Source organism: Pseudochaenichthys georgianus, chromosome 13, assembly GCF_902827115.2.
Source record: "Pseudochaenichthys georgianus chromosome 13, fPseGeo1.2, whole genome shotgun sequence".
Lineage (NCBI taxonomy): Eukaryota > Metazoa > Chordata > Actinopteri > Perciformes > Channichthyidae > Pseudochaenichthys > Pseudochaenichthys georgianus.
In genome coordinates, this window is record NC_047515.1 from 15,255,944 (window position 1) to 15,271,808 (window position 15,865).

Genomic DNA, 15,865 nt, shown 5'->3' on the forward strand with positions numbered 1-15,865 from the left:
GCCTCTTACAGGCCTGGCATATGTACTACAGGGTCTCCAGCGCTTTCGAGCGGTCTCGTTTGAACGGACACGTTTCTGGTGCCTGTTGCGCGTGGACGGAAGCCTTTTTTGATAACAATTGCGGTCTGTTAGCGTTATCGTCCTCGTGTGGCAGGGGTCTAAAACTACTATACCTAAAGTGAGTCGTTGCAGTGGGGGAGGGTGAAGTATTTGTGGGTGGGTGGGGAGAGTATTTGTTTTACAAAGCTTGATGTTGATAAGGAGGTGTGGTCGAGCACAGCCTTTCAAAGACCTGCAGCATGACTCATGTTAATGTCAGGTCTCCGATATAGTTTTTATTTTGTCTCGGTTTGAAATTTTTTGTAAAACTAAACACACTTTTCCCAAAACAAAAGATAAAGACGCGATGATAAGGCAGAACTCACACCACATGTGCAAAGCTCAGATCAGTTATGGAAATGTTTCTGCAATGTATTACAATCTGGGGCATAACAACAAAGCTTCACTGATACAATAATATCTTCCCTTTTGTGCCTTCTCTGACATTTCTTTTATTTGCCTTAAAGATTGTTTTCTTTCTGGTGACACCATTTTCTTATAAAAAGATGTGTGAGTTGTGAGAGCTGTTAGGACCCTGGTTTCTACACTTACTTTGTTGCTCTGGTAACCTTGACACACTTTCACTCTGTGGTTTTGGTATGAATTGTAGTTCTGTCGGGTTTTGCTGGTGGTTTTGCTTTTCGTTTATTTATTTATTGGCGCCAGCACAACATTTTTGCCAACCGTTTCCAAGGTGAACATGAGTGAACCAGCCAAAAGTGGCACTAAAGCTCTGTGTTGTCCGTCGTTGAATGTAGTAGTTTCTGCCAAGTTAGATATTTTTTCAGAAGTTTTCATGTTGCAGAGTTGATAACAGTGAGTGCCCCGAGTCCAAGCACAGGATTTTAGTCTTAAACAGGTCATCTTTAAACGTAATGACATTTCAAATGATACACCAACCCAACACACTCTCACTCCCTAAGCGTCCAATAGCGACGTTTGGTCAGTGTCCGTGGCGTCCAATTGTGACGCTCCTAGGCTCCTTCAGCGTCATAAAGGGACGCAAATAGCTTTCAACTGATTGCAATGTATTCCCATCTGCGTCGGGATTTGACGCTCATGGAAGCACGGCATTCGTTTGTGTCGGCTGCCCTTAAAGGCAATGTGAGCGTCCATTCCCATTGGATAACGGAGAATTGTACACCCGGAAGTAAGTATTCCTCTTACTGTCGATTGATTTTACAGAGATATCTGCACTACTCATCGACTAAAAAACACCAGATTATCCTTGTTAATTACACAACTTTGATTGGTTTAAATTGTGTGCAATGCTTTTGTATTTTTCCCCTTCGATTCGGAGAAACAAATGTTTTTTCTGAGTAAAGGATGGCAGAAGACACTACACTACCCAGAAGCCCCAGCTATCGTTTGGACTACACCATGTGCTCTGTTTGACAAACCCCGTTTTTTTCACCATTCATTCCATGGCTGGCGTCTATGTCACATGATCTTCACATTTCTCCCTGCAGAAAAAGAAAACATGGCCGAACTTCGTTTTATTCTCGGTGGAAAATGCCTATTTTAAAGTTAGTTTGGCCATTAAAATGCGTTTTGATGTCATTTGATGCGAGAAATATGAGTTGTTATTTCAGATTATGTGTGCAGTGGATGTACATGATCTTTAGTTTGCTAGTTATTACGAAGATTACTTCAGGAAATCGCAACGTTTTCATTGTTACCAAGGTGGTTGCTAGGGACGCTGCTATCGATATTATTTCTGTTATGTTGTGTAACTGTTTAATGGTGTTATCTTTATTGCTACCCCCTTCCCCATCAATGTATAGTGTTGGTCCACAGCCTAAACATATTAGTTTAACAAAATCCGCATCTAAAGATAGCCTATGTTATTTCCCCCTGTGCAATTCCAGTCTCACATCTCACAGCACATCGTCATTAACAAATACCGGAAACAGACCGAAAACATTTAAAAAAAAATAATAATAATACTTTATTCCGAGTTTGCTTGCTTTTCTCTTTGAAAGTCATCACATAACGGCATTGTAATACACGGTTCGGCTGCATTAAATATTACATATCTGCCGTAGTTCTGTATTTATAGAGCCCTGATGAGAAGACCTCTAGACAAACATGAGGAAATGAAAACGTGACGTGGATCATAAATATATCAGCCATTAAACAACATCTTACATTTCTTTTCACACAATACCTCTCCTTGCAGTATCAACACTAATTCGGCTCACTTTTATATTTGATCCAATTGGTAGATAGGCTGTATTTACACAATAAAGGTGCACAGCTGATATAAAGGGACACCTGGTGGTTAAAGCATGTTATTGAATTTAATTATTTTTATTATTAGATATTAATACAATCCCTATAAAGTATATTCATTACTCGTTATTCTCTACTAATAGTTAATTACTGTAAATACTGTATATAATGACTATTTTGCACATCCCTTTCAAGATTTCAAGATTTTCTAAGGTTTATTGACATATCATATAGGCCTACACAACTGTGGTGTAGTTCTGCACTGAATGAAAAACTTGGGTCGCAGGTTCCTCAACAGTGCATTACAAGACATCTATCAATATTTGTGCATACCTCCAGCAATGTTAACTATGTTGAAGCACTTATTTTAACTGATATTATACATAATGTATTATACTCTTTTAAGATGTATGTAGATATTTCATCTCCGGCCTTGTCAGGTATTGAACAATAAATAAATAAAGAACACAGAATTGTTGAATATAAAACACAGAATGTGTGTGATTATACTAAATGATTTTCAAATAAACACAACTGCATATTTAACTGTTACACATGCTGATGTAATGCAAATGTTCCAACTTGGGATCAAAGTATAAAGTATATCTTATCTTAAGCCGATCGATGGCTACTGCCATATTTGCAAAATGTGCCTCTGAACCTTGACAAGTGCATGTTTCAGGCTTATCAATTAATGTAATGTAATGTAATGTTATCACAGGGGTCACAAACATAAGACCAGCTGTTAGATAAAGCTCTTCTGACCTTAGCTGGCATGTGGGTATATATATATTAATACTGCCCATAATGGGCACAAGCAATGTTCACCCATTTATTAATTATATGTTTTAAATGTGAGTGTTTCCTGTCCCCTAAACCTCCAGGGATGTACACAGTTTAATAATGGCAACTTCTTATTATGGGAAATACGAAAACGTCTTTTAAAACTACAACTCCCAGTAGAGACGTGCCATAGAGAACATGTTGCGAAACAGAATAGCCAGCATGTGTAGTTCTGGGGACGGGGTGGGGGAGGGGGGACGCGGTGGACCCGTTCAAATCCAGTTTTGGACAGTCTGCCGTGGTTCCATCCCATTTCAATTGCTGTTCGAGAATCGGCTTAACCCTCGGAGCACACTCTCCAATCACAGAGCTTGAGGACTATCACGGGGTTTGTCAAACAGAGCACATGGTGTAGTCCAGGGCTATTCAATTACACATTCAATTGGGCCAGATTTTATAACTACAAAATTCAGCTGGGCCAGACATTCAGCGGCCTGTAAAAAGCGGGTAATGACACATTTTAAACCAACACATATTACTGCGATGAAAAACATGCCATTTGTATTCATTGTTCATCTAACAAAAGTGCATAAAAACACAACAAATTAGCATTAATTTAACAGAATCTGAGGCATCTCAAAGTGCATAAAAAAAAAAGTGCACAGTTGTAGCATTACATGTGTTCGCTTTAGAAGTAAAATATTCAGATAATTTTTTTCGACCCAGACACATTACAAAGTGCATTTAAATACAAAAATAACTGTCAAACCCTTCAGTGCACAAACCCATAACAAGGGATAAGGGTAACTAACATGAATGAATACTACACTACACGTCTACTATGGTAAACTAGGTGCTTACTATCACCGCATGTGTGATCATGTGTCATCGCTAACTTTCTCAATGGGAGAAGTGACATTTTTAGTTTTGAACAAGAGCAGTGATGTTTGGCTCATAGGATGTCAATGCAATCCTAAGACATTGGTGAAGAGTGCTGTCAGTCAGGGAGCAGCGAGTGCTACTTTTGATTGAGTTCATGTGTGAAAAGCTTGACTCACATTTGTATGTTGATCCAAACATACTGAGCACACAGATCGCTACTTTCTGAACGAAGGGAACTGCTGTTTGTTGACATCACTCCAAAACTTCGCTGGCCCGTTAGTGCGCTGCGCTTGGGGCATCCGGTTACGGATGAATGCATGTCAATAAGTTTCAGTGTACATTTCCCCTCGTCGATGGAGGGGACCACTTCCTTTGCTCTGGTGGATACGCCCCCCTCCATTGCAACAGTGAAGGGGTCTCTGACAAAGCCCATCACCTCTGTGGGCAGAGCAAGTCCATCCAATTGACCAAAGTTCTCTTTCAACCTCGCAATGAAATCTGTCATCACATCCGTGATTTGTGCCGGGGATGTGATGTGTTTGTGGAGCGTCGGAAAATGCAGCATCCGACCCGTACTCAAGTCGGTCGCGAAAAGGTCCAGCTTGACTTGGGCAATGACTCGCGCATCTGCTCCACAAGATCAATGACCGTTTTGTCTTTGTTTACACTTCAGAGTTGAGAGAGACATGTTTTAGAGTTGCTATCATAGGACCACCGTTACTAGCACCACTAGATGCACTTTCAAAAAACGTGCTGCGTTGTGGTTTGGTGGTTTCTAGCAACGCGGAGTGTTGCGTTCATGGTCTGTACTAGTGTAGGAATTTGGGCACGAGAGGCTGGGCCACTCGGGAGTTGGTTCTGGGCCGCATCTGGCCCGCGGGCCGCCATTTGAATAGGCCTGTAGTCCAAACGATAGCTGGGGATTCTGGGTAGTGTAGTGTCTTCTGCCATCCTTTACTCAGAACTAATATTTGTTTCTCCGAATCGAAGGGGAAAAATACAAAAGCATTGCACACAATTTAAGCCAATCAATGTTGTGTAATTAACAAGGATAATCTGGTGTTTTTTAGTCGATGAGTAGTGCAGATATCACTGTAAAATCAATCGACAGTAAGAGGAATACTTACATCCGGGTGTACAATTCTCCGTTATCCAATGGGAATGGACGCTCACATTACCTTTAAGGGCAGCCGACACAAACGACTGCCGTGCTTCCATGAGCGTCAAATCCCGACGCAGATGGGAATACATTGCAATCAGTTGAAAGCTATTTGCGTCCCTTTATGACGCTGAAGGAGCCTAGGAGCGTCACAATTGGACGCCACGGACACTGACCAAACGTCGCTATTGGACGCTTAGAGAGTGAGAGTGTGTTGACCAACCACATATTACTTAGCTAATAGAAATATTGTCGTTATTTACTCTTTGATATATGCCGTGCTGCTTTCATTGATTTTTTTCCCCATGCTGTTGTCAAACAAAAACAGAACGTATTTGCATGGCCATTATAGTGAAATGTACTCACTACTTGTTTTCTATACACATTTTTTTAGGAAATACTTTCCTTCCTTTTTTTGCTGAGATTTAGATCTGCAAAATGTACACGCAATGTCTGTAGAGTAAATATGATGCTATTGATTGCAGTAAGCTTAACTTAGCACTATAGCTGCATACACAACATAATTATTGTGGGTAATAACAAAGGTGTAACCCAGTGTTATTCATTAATTTATTTTTAGCTTATTGTAACTTAAAGGTCTGGTTTATGGCACATTTATCCAGCTGTATGATTTTCATATACAGTATGACTTATAATCTAGTTTCAGAGGTTTGCATCTTGAACGAGATAAGACTTTTCTATTTTGGGTTTTAAGTGTGTATCAATTTAGAAGAAACATTATGTAAGTCTGTTAAATCCTTAATGTTTCATTTCATTTCAAACCTTTATTTACCCAGGTGTATCCCATTGAGATCATTGATCTCTTTTTCAAGGGAGACCTGCTCAAGTAGGTTCCACATGAAACATAAAAACATAAACAGAACAACAAAAAGGACATCTTACAGCATCATTACAGGGATTACAATTTTTACAATAACTATCCACATGAGCAGGTACCAACAGCTTCCGATTGAGTAGCATGTAGAGTTTGAAGTCATCATCAACACAGTAAATCGTGACTGACGTAACTTCTGATGCCCGCTGATGATCATTACACAGCAATATAACCTGACCATCTTTCTCATGTTTCTCTTCTGTTTGAAAGGCCTCAGTCTTGGCCTTGGGGTAGCCAGACAGTTTCCTGGCATTGTGAGAAATGTAACAGCCCAGGGATTTCAGGCACATGTTTTTGTTTAGCGACCACATACTTGCATGTGAAGAGATTGTTTTTATGTGCTAGATGGAACTATTTTGCCAGGGAAAGACAATAGTGCAGGTTTTTTCTATTTTTCTTGTACATTTCACTAGCCTTGATGGTGTTTATTTTGCAGTGGACTGACAAAGAGAGGCACAGTGGCCGTAAAACACCCACTGTCTCTTTGATTCTCTGTGAGAATTTCCTTCATTTCTTTGGCTATTGCTGGTAATTGCAGAGAAGAGGTAAGCCTATGTCTAAAGAAATCTCATTTGAAATAGAACTGTACCAGATATTTCCATACAACTACTGGTTAGTGTTCAATAGCACCCTAGACAATTCAGTAATGGTATATTTTTTAGGGATTACTGTTTTTCTGATAAATGAGAGAAAAGTGATGGAGTCCTATGTTCCTATCACCAAAAGTACACTTTCCGTCTAAACTAAAGCTAAGTTTACAGGACTATAATTCAGTATTTTTTTAGTTAAGTAATTGTCTGACTATTTGGTGATGTAGGACAGCCACCTGGTTCATACCTCAGCAAATCTGAAGAGGAAAAGAGTTGTCATTCTCAAGTTATGGGCTTTTTTGTCACCTTTCCCACATTCGGCCTGGTCTAATTTGGCTCTTTTTCAGGGATTGGGGTAGTTCTAAAGAAAAACCAACATTTTTTTCCCCCCCCCAAAATAAAATTTGACAACAATCAATTTCATTAATGGGAGACCCTAAAGATAAGAAAAATTATTGTTGTCATTTGTTCTACCTCGGGTAGGGGTATCTCCAAATCTGAGGGCCCTTCCTGCTAAGACTAAGTCTGTGAAGTCAAATTGTTGGATTAGTTTCACATTACCGTGCTAAAACAGAAATGTTTGTATCACTGGAGTCAGTTCAAAATGTGAACATGTTATTGAGACCAATTCAAAAAGAGAAGCTGAACAAGTTATCTTATCTTTGCAGGATTTTATACAGAGAAATACACTTTTTTTTGCTCTGCCTGGAAACCTTTCGTTTACAGACAGGAAACCCAAGCAGGTAGTACACTTCCTATTTGACACAGTTACAGTCACCCAACAGAAATACACTCAAACAGTTTACAGTATTCATCTCACACTGACGATCAAGACACTGAAAGCGCTTTCAAGTTATCTGAGACTAATTATTTATAAACTTCACATTCCTCCCTGCTAAGCTACTTCACACACAACAAAGGCCTCAATGTTTTTACTGACTGCCAAGAGGGGACTTTGCTTTTCCACGGAGCGCTGAAAGCTGTGGGCATGGAGTGACAAGGAGCAGCTAAAAAAGCATTTGAATAGAAAAAGCTTTCTGTTAAGTCTCATTTCCTTGCCAAATAAAACTGTTCTTCTTTAGAGGAGCTGCTGCCTACACAGGCTGTCAGAAATAACAAGGAGACATTTCAATTTATGTGACTCATACCGCAGGCACTTATAGGGTTTTAGTGAACTCCTCAGGAACATTTGCCCTCCTGTCTATTAATAGCTTGACCGAGGAAGAAAAATCCAAACCACAGTCAAAAAACAATATTATCTAGAATGTTTAGATGTTTTTCTTGTCATGGTATGCAGTGGTATAAGAAGTTTTTAGGCTTTATGTATGTGAAAGTACAGATCCTGCTATCAAGGTTTAACCTAAGGGACAATACATACATTCATTTACATGTCTTACATCCTGATCATACAAAAATAAAAGAATGTCTCCTGTGAGTTTTATATTAATACCAAGTATAATAGTATTGGCCTTTGATCACATATACATAAATAAATATGTTTTATCACCACCGATGATTTCACTTTTTCTCTCTCTCTGCTCTAGTCAGAATAGCCCAGCAGCATTAAGTATTTTGCCATGCATTACTAAGTGTTTATATAAGAATTACAGTATTCCAGCTTATCATGAGCATGTTTTATAAACCTGTGATGAATTCCCAATGCAGAGTTGTTTTGGTTGATTCCCACTTAAACCAGAGCAGACAAAGGGGTAGGAGGAGTTAGATGGGAGGCAGTAGGAGGAGTAACCACAGCTGCTCTCTCTTCCAAAGTACAAAACCTGCCTGTGATACCGGCACAAAGAGAAGTAGAGCTCTGTCTGAGGGTAATGCGTGCTGAGCGAAAGCTTGTTAGCCTGTCAGAGAGAGAGAGAGAAGTAGACACTGAGTGAGTCAGTCAGTTAGGAAAAGAAGTAGAGATAGAATGGGGGGGGGGGACAGGAAACAGACCCTGAGGACAAACAGTGAAACACTCACATTGTGACACACTCACATTGTGACACACAGACGAGAGCAGGAGCTCCACTCAAGCTCCAGTCAGTGCTCCTGAGAATAAGCCTGGTGGCTTGTGGGAAGGACCTTTTTAAAAGATGGACAGCTAATGACAACTTTGCTGCTTTTGGAACTGAAAATCACAGGAGTGAGTTTGACAAAGAGGAAGGATTTCTGCCGACGTCTTTCCTTCTCTAACAGACCTGGACTTCATTCATTTTGTGGACTCAGCAGCTTGTGATTAAGGACTTCTTGAGTGAAAAGGGGACATATTTGTGTGACTGATTTATCTGAGTAAGTAAAGCTCAGCCTAACTTGCTGGGTGCAGCCTGGTGGAGAGACAACACAGGGGGAGGGGAGGACAATCCAGCCTGAATCTCTCTCCTCTGGGAGGGGTCTTTTCAATATGAGGTTACCCTCGAGATAACTACATCAAGACAAGTAACGGGATCATACTGAACATGTGCTGCAGTCCTCGCTTACATGGACAGTTGTGTTGGCAAGAAACCTGTGTACCAATGGCCTGAAATATCAGCTGTGTCTTTCCATGTCTTCCATTCATGGTGAATTCATTGTGCAGGGAAGCCCTTTCATTATATAGCTATTACATCATCGGTCATCCCTCCACTCTTTGTCTCTCAGAATGTACAACAATACCCTCCCAACTGGCAATGTCACCCAGACATGGGCGGAAAACAGCTCCACAGACATCTCTCCCTGCCATAAGAACGATGGATTTAAGTACCCGTTGTACAGCACCATCTTCAGCATTGTGTTCGTGGTGGGACTGATCACCAATGTTGTGGCCATTTATATATTCACCTGCTCTCTGAAGCTGAGGAACGAGACCACGACCTACATGATGAACTTGGTAGTGTCTGACCTGCTGTTTGTCTGCACACTGCCCCTCAGGGTCTTCTACTTCATCAACATGAACTGGCCTTTTGGAAGCATGCTCTGCAAGGTCTCCGTCTCGCTCTTCTACACCAACATGTATGGCAGCATGCTCTTTCTCACCTGCATCAGCGTGGATCGCTTTCTAGCCATCGTGCACCCTTTTCGCTCAAGGGCGCTGAGGACCAAGCGCAACGCTAAGATAGTGTGTGTTGCTGTTTGGGTGTTGGTGCTGTCAGGAAGTCTCCCCACAGGGTTCATGTTGGAGTCCACCTCGCGTGAGAACAACAATAATAACGCCACTTTCTGCTTTGAGAACTTCTCCTCCAAGCAGTGGAAATCGCACCTGTCCAAAGTGGTGATCTTCATAGAGTTGGTGGGCTTCATGATCCCGCTTCTACTCAACGTGTGCTGTTCCATCATGGTGCTGCACACCCTGCGGCGGCCCCAAAGCATCAGTCATGGGGGCAAGCTGAACAAAACAAAGATCCTGCGCATGATAATTGTGCACCTCTGTATTTTTTGTTTTTGCTTCATCCCCTACAATGTGAACTTGGTTTTCTATGCTCTGGTCCGCACTAAAACTTTAGAAGGCTGCTTTGTGGAGTCGGTTGTCCGAACCATCTACCCAATAGCCCTCTGCATTGCTGTGTCCAACTGCTGCTTCGACCCCATTGTTTACTATTTCACCTCGGAGACCATCCAGAACTCCATGAAGAGGAAGTCTCAGGTTGGCCGTTCGTATGATGTCAAGTTCTCGGAGGCCCTGCAGTCAGAAACCAACACGAACCTGCAGTGTAGCCTGAGGAATCTCAAAGCGAAAGTATTTCACAATGAGTCTTCGGTGTGATGGCGGTTTGCTATACTCAGCTTGAAAGGTGTTTGAATCCATCCGTTGAAAAACAAACCTCCTTGACACAATGGGAATGGATTTTTTGGGAGTGCTTTATGAAGCACCTGCCAAAGCCTTCATCTCAGGGCAATTGTTTGGACTTGTCATTGACAGCCCCTGCTCTGCTGTATTACAGCTTCATGGCCCATCTGTGGAATTCTAATTGACTAATTTCCCTTTCCTGGGGAATATTTTGTATTTGTGTCAAGCACAATTACTCTGCAAGTGACCTGGAGGGCAATGTGATCACTGCAAAAAAGGACACATTTGATTTTGAATGCTTCATGTGCCTGTATATTTGTACATTTCCGTGGTAAGTTTTGGTGATAACTCGAGTTGTAACTATTAAATAACATAAATGTATATCAAGCTATAGAATGTACAGGACTTCTTTTTTAATTGTGAATTCCAAATAGGTCAGAGAAGTGCCTTTTTGTTGTCGCGGCACCATTTCATTGTAGACTTTATGCCTTTATTGACCTTAAAATGCACTGACACAGAATTTCACATACTGCACTCGTGCCACAGTAATGAATAAAAGACATGTACTGTTTAAAATGGTTGCACTGTTTGTCATTCAATTGTAGAATGCTTTAAATGTTAAACTTGAACATAAGAGACAAAAACTAGAGGTAAAGAAATGGAAGTGAAGTCTGATGGACCCAATGGGGAGTGCCAGTTTCCTGTGTGGTAACCAGTGTTTAGAGGAAGAGGAGAGCAAGTCTTTATTAATGGCAACTAACAAAAACAGACTTTTGGGGAAACATTAGCTAAATATTTGGGGATGTGATCCACCAGTTTGAAAAACAGCATCATTTGACTGTAGGCCATAAAACATAGTGAGCAGATGAGTTAGTTGGAGTGAGAGTAGTTTAGTATCTTTTTTGTTGAACTTAACTTTGATATGAATTCCATTTTATCGTCCGGTAACATTTTGTTTTGCTCCTCCACAAGGACATAGTGTTTTTAACAACGTCACTGACAAGGCTGGTCCTTTAGTGAAAAGAGAATTATTAAATTGCTCACAGCCTTATGTGTATAGAAATAGCCAATTGTAATTGAAAAAAACCAACATCATTTACAAATGTATGAAATATTTGTCCAGCTGTGGACAAGTTCACAAGTGGTATAGCATCAGCGAGGAGTCAACGCAGCATGAGAGTGAATAACAGAAAGCACATGGTGCTTTAACTTTATTGACATAGCCTGAAGGTCAGTCAGCGGCACTTTATTCATACCGCACCTATAACTCTGGCTCTGTGAGCGAGTCAAAGATGTTGTGCTGTTGTGAAAATAAATAATAATTTATCATTGTAATCTGAGGCATTCACGTCATCTGGATGAGATGCACTGGAGTAGCATCCTCATAATAGTAGCTGCGACTTGGCCACAAGCTTATTGAGCATCATTAACTAGGACTCCTCAGACGTCATTGTTATAATCACTATGTTTAACTAGGTTTAACTGCATGAATGAGTAGGGTGGTGTGTATTCAGCACATACAACCACTATCAAGGTTGTTATCATCTGGGTCAAAGGTCAGGACTCAGACGGACAGGAACAAACAGGAAGTCACAGTTCAAATTCAGTTAAGATATGTTAATACCTTGATCACTAAACTAAAAAAAGGAAGCAGCACAAATGCAGTTTTCTCTGAATATCTCTGCATCTTCTCGGACAATGAACCTTCTTCATAAACAATGGTTGATGAAACTCAATATTAATTGTTTACATTTAACAAAGCCTGTGATGACTAATATTAAGGACATGCAGTTCTGTATACAGTAAAGTCTTACGGTTGTATAAGTTCTCAGTATCAGAGATGGGACCCCTCATGTGAGCCCAGCAGGCTCCTCTGCATACACAACAGTTATCTAATCAGCCTGACCTCTCCTTCTCAGCGGGCTGCAGGGTGAGAAAACACAGACGCACACTGCTTGTCATCACACAACACTCTGTTCTGCTTCGCTCGGGTAATTTCAGATGGGAGTCTGCATCAAGGTCTTTTTGTACAGTACAAGATAGGCCGAGGATCTCAGAGATTTTATTTTAGGATTGATATGTCGAAAATCTTCACAATTGCATACAGTTATAGTTTTAAGATGATCACATTCAAAGAAGGGTTGTCATGCAAACCTTATTTGCAGCCCACAAAATGACAATTTGTATATCAATTACTGGCCCTGTAGAAATCGTGAAGATAACTTTGCCTTGCCTGCCTTCATGTTGAACAAAAAATCAGAGAAAAGTCTTGAACAATTGTAGTAAATGTTAGGGAAATGGTCATTTTCTTGGGTGAAATATTCCTGTAGTAAAATGTTAACACACATGGAGACGAAGCCAGCTGTCTCTATGAAGTATTCTTTATAATAATAATATTAATAATAATATGTTGCGTAGTCATTTCAATTACATTTGTCATGTAATGTTTGATGGATCAGCCTTTAGGGATGCATCATATAAATAATACATGTTTAAGTAAATGTCACACAACAAAAACAATGTGACGTTTGTGGGGTCATCAGTCAGTGCCATCCTCCAGGCCTGAGTGAAGACACAAACAAGTCTGGATCCAGACTTTAACTTATAGCTTCATGTTCCTATTCCCCTGTGGTAAACCCAGCATGTTTTCTCCAATGAACCTCCTAATGGCTGCTTTGAAGTTCTGTCAGACCCAACTGACTGGAGATCCTCGGGTGTGATGAGAACTCGTGTCAGGAGTAATTTCTGCGGGGGCATTAAAGGGGACCTCTGTGTGTGTGCTTTTTCAGGGGAGATGAGCTGGGTAGGGGGTGAGGTCCTCGTCCTCAGATTCACTCCACAGCTCAGGATCACATGACAAGGGAAGTGCCTGTCCCACTAATAAAAGATCTGTGGGGGGAAGGGGGTCTCAGGATAATCCACCATTTCTCCTGCATGGCTCACAGGATACATTTAGGAGGAAATGGCTGCTAATCACCTGATAATAACAGCGCCCATTTAAACATTTTCAACATTTTCCCACACTTACACTGGAATCACAATCACATTCAACATCTCTGGTATGTATTATCCCACCTTGCTTTTAGGGGTAAACAGGTATTATTATCGCTCAGTAAAAAGTTTGTTGCTCTCTGGGGGGGGGGGGGGGGGGGGGGCAGATTACTTGCTTGCATGACAACTTTCCAGACTGGGAGAGAGAAGGCAATAAAAACACACAATGCGGGAGACAGAAAATTGCATTAAATTACCATTTGTCAGGATGCGGTTTGACAAAAAAAGACGGTTGTTGTGCTAGCACACAACCTCACTCATTGTAAAATCAGAGGCAGCACTGAACTAATAACCAGTCTGTCTACGAGGAGGGAGGTAGGCTAAATAACTGCACACACCAGTAATCCTCCCTAACTCCCCGTCGCCTGGAACCATAAACAGCCCTCATCAATCCCTGGAGGAGTTATTTGACCAGATCAGCTCCTGGTTGCATAACATCTTAGGAATGAAACAGAAAGCATAAACAAAATGTCGATAAAACACTCCCTTCATCTGGGTGCCCTGGTATTTACCCAAAACATGTACGCAGCATGCAAGTGTTCAGCCTGTTATGAACAGGGAAGCTCATGCTGCTCTCTTATATATTTCAGCAATGCAGCCAGGAAATTCAATTGGGACATTTCAACCACTTTGGCAAAGAATGTATGAACAATACTGGTAATTAATCTTATCTTTATCGACCGGATGAGTCTTCACCTTTAGGCAAAAACTCAGAACTTGTTTGAGCCTGGAAAAGGGTGGTTGCCGTGCGTGACATAACAATAGGAGCCAAGAACTTCTTGTGAAATTGAAAGATCTGATAGAGGAACATTTATAGTACTCTGTGGGTAGAACAACTTATTGTAAGTCGCTTTGGATAAAAGCGTCAGCTAAATGCAATGTAATGTAATAATGTAAAAATGAAACTGACTGTGTGACCATATGTGGCTGTTCACGAGGACCTAATTAAAGATGTGAAATACCACCGGAGTGTATCTGCAGCCCCAGCAGGAAATATGACTTGTAGGAACAGGCGTTGACAGTTATCACTAAATCTTTTTTGGGAATCCAGCGGGGAATTCACACTAACACGCGATTATACACACTGTTGCAATAATTCAGTACGGAAACACCCCTATCAAAGTACTTTAAACATAGGAGACTGTTTCTACCCCCAGTACATACTGTACAACAGTACATGCAATGTGCTGCCTTTGTTTCAGTCTGGGAGTTTCAGCCCGGATGAACATGGTATTACAGTCTGTTGGACTGAAGAAAACAAACTTTATGATTAGGTGTGTTCTGCTTCATGGGACAGGTTGGGCTTTCCTTAGCTGTGAGTCCTTCCTCTGGAAACTCCTGGGGATTTAAACAATGTCTGACTAGCCAATGTGGACACATTAATCCTCCCCGGGAGCTACAGCTTCTAACCAGAGAGGACAGCCCACTGGTGCGACTGACAGTCTCATGAGAGAAGGGAAGGGTCGATGGGTCAAACCCCACAGCAGCCACATGCCCTACATGTTCTGTCAAAGCGCCTTTACACCAAATGATGGCATTAAACCAACAACATGTTGTAAAATGGGCTTCTTGAAAATGTATGATTATGCTATACCTTGCTTCATAAATACAATATTACATTTCAGCCTTACTAGTTTTATTGTAAACACTTTATTTGATCATGAAAAATAACATTGTCCACCTATGTGAACATCTATTCATGATTTTGTACTTTAAAAGTCAATATTTAGGTGACATAAAATAATAAAACCTTTTTGAAGAGTAATCAACCAATTACCATAATAATACTTTCGCTCACAGTATGACATGACATTTTTTGGTTTAGGGGCACATTTTAAAGTGACTACCTGTTTCTTAATGCTGAATACTTTTCTGTGTGTTCACTGTACATAGCTTTGGCAAAGGGCAAATGATATTCCTCAACAACAGAATTATACAGTAAAGAACTGATCAGCAAAACTACTGAGACTAGACCTATCAAGTTTTACACAGCGGCTCCATGCATGGCAGGATTAGTGATACCCGGGCCCCGGCACTAATACTACAGCACAGACTCATAAACAAATGCCCATAGCCCACTCCACAGCACAACCACATAAAAGCTGACGCTGACAGGTCAGCATCGAGGTCAGCATATTCCCCATGAGGAATTTCAGTAGAGCCTCTCAGACCACACAATACTTTCCCTCTCTTATGAGCTGTCTCTTTCAACCGCAGAAAGAAGTCACTCTTCAATTCCCAAGTGAGGTGATGTCCTCATCTTCTCAACCAACTGCTCACAGAAATCCACACAGCTCTCACTAAGATGTAATCAAGTGTATGTTTACTCTGCAAGTTCCTGTTGGTTTCTGTAGGTATTTATCTCCTACAAAAGAACAGTGAGTGTCAAATGTAAAAAGGACAAGCTTAAAATACGA

General features: G+C 40.9%; 1 protein-coding gene across 1 annotated transcript; it reads left to right on the forward strand.

Moving 5' to 3' along the window:
* Positions 1-8,401: 8,401 nt before the first annotated feature.
* lpar6a (lysophosphatidic acid receptor 6a) lies at positions 8,402-10,973 on the forward strand. Its single transcript, XM_034097610.2, has one exon. The coding sequence runs from the start codon at positions 9,273-9,275 to the stop codon at positions 10,371-10,373; it is 1,101 nt and encodes a 366-aa protein (XP_033953501.1). The 5' UTR covers positions 8,402-9,272; the 3' UTR covers positions 10,374-10,973.
* Positions 10,974-15,865: the final 4,892 nt, after the last annotated feature.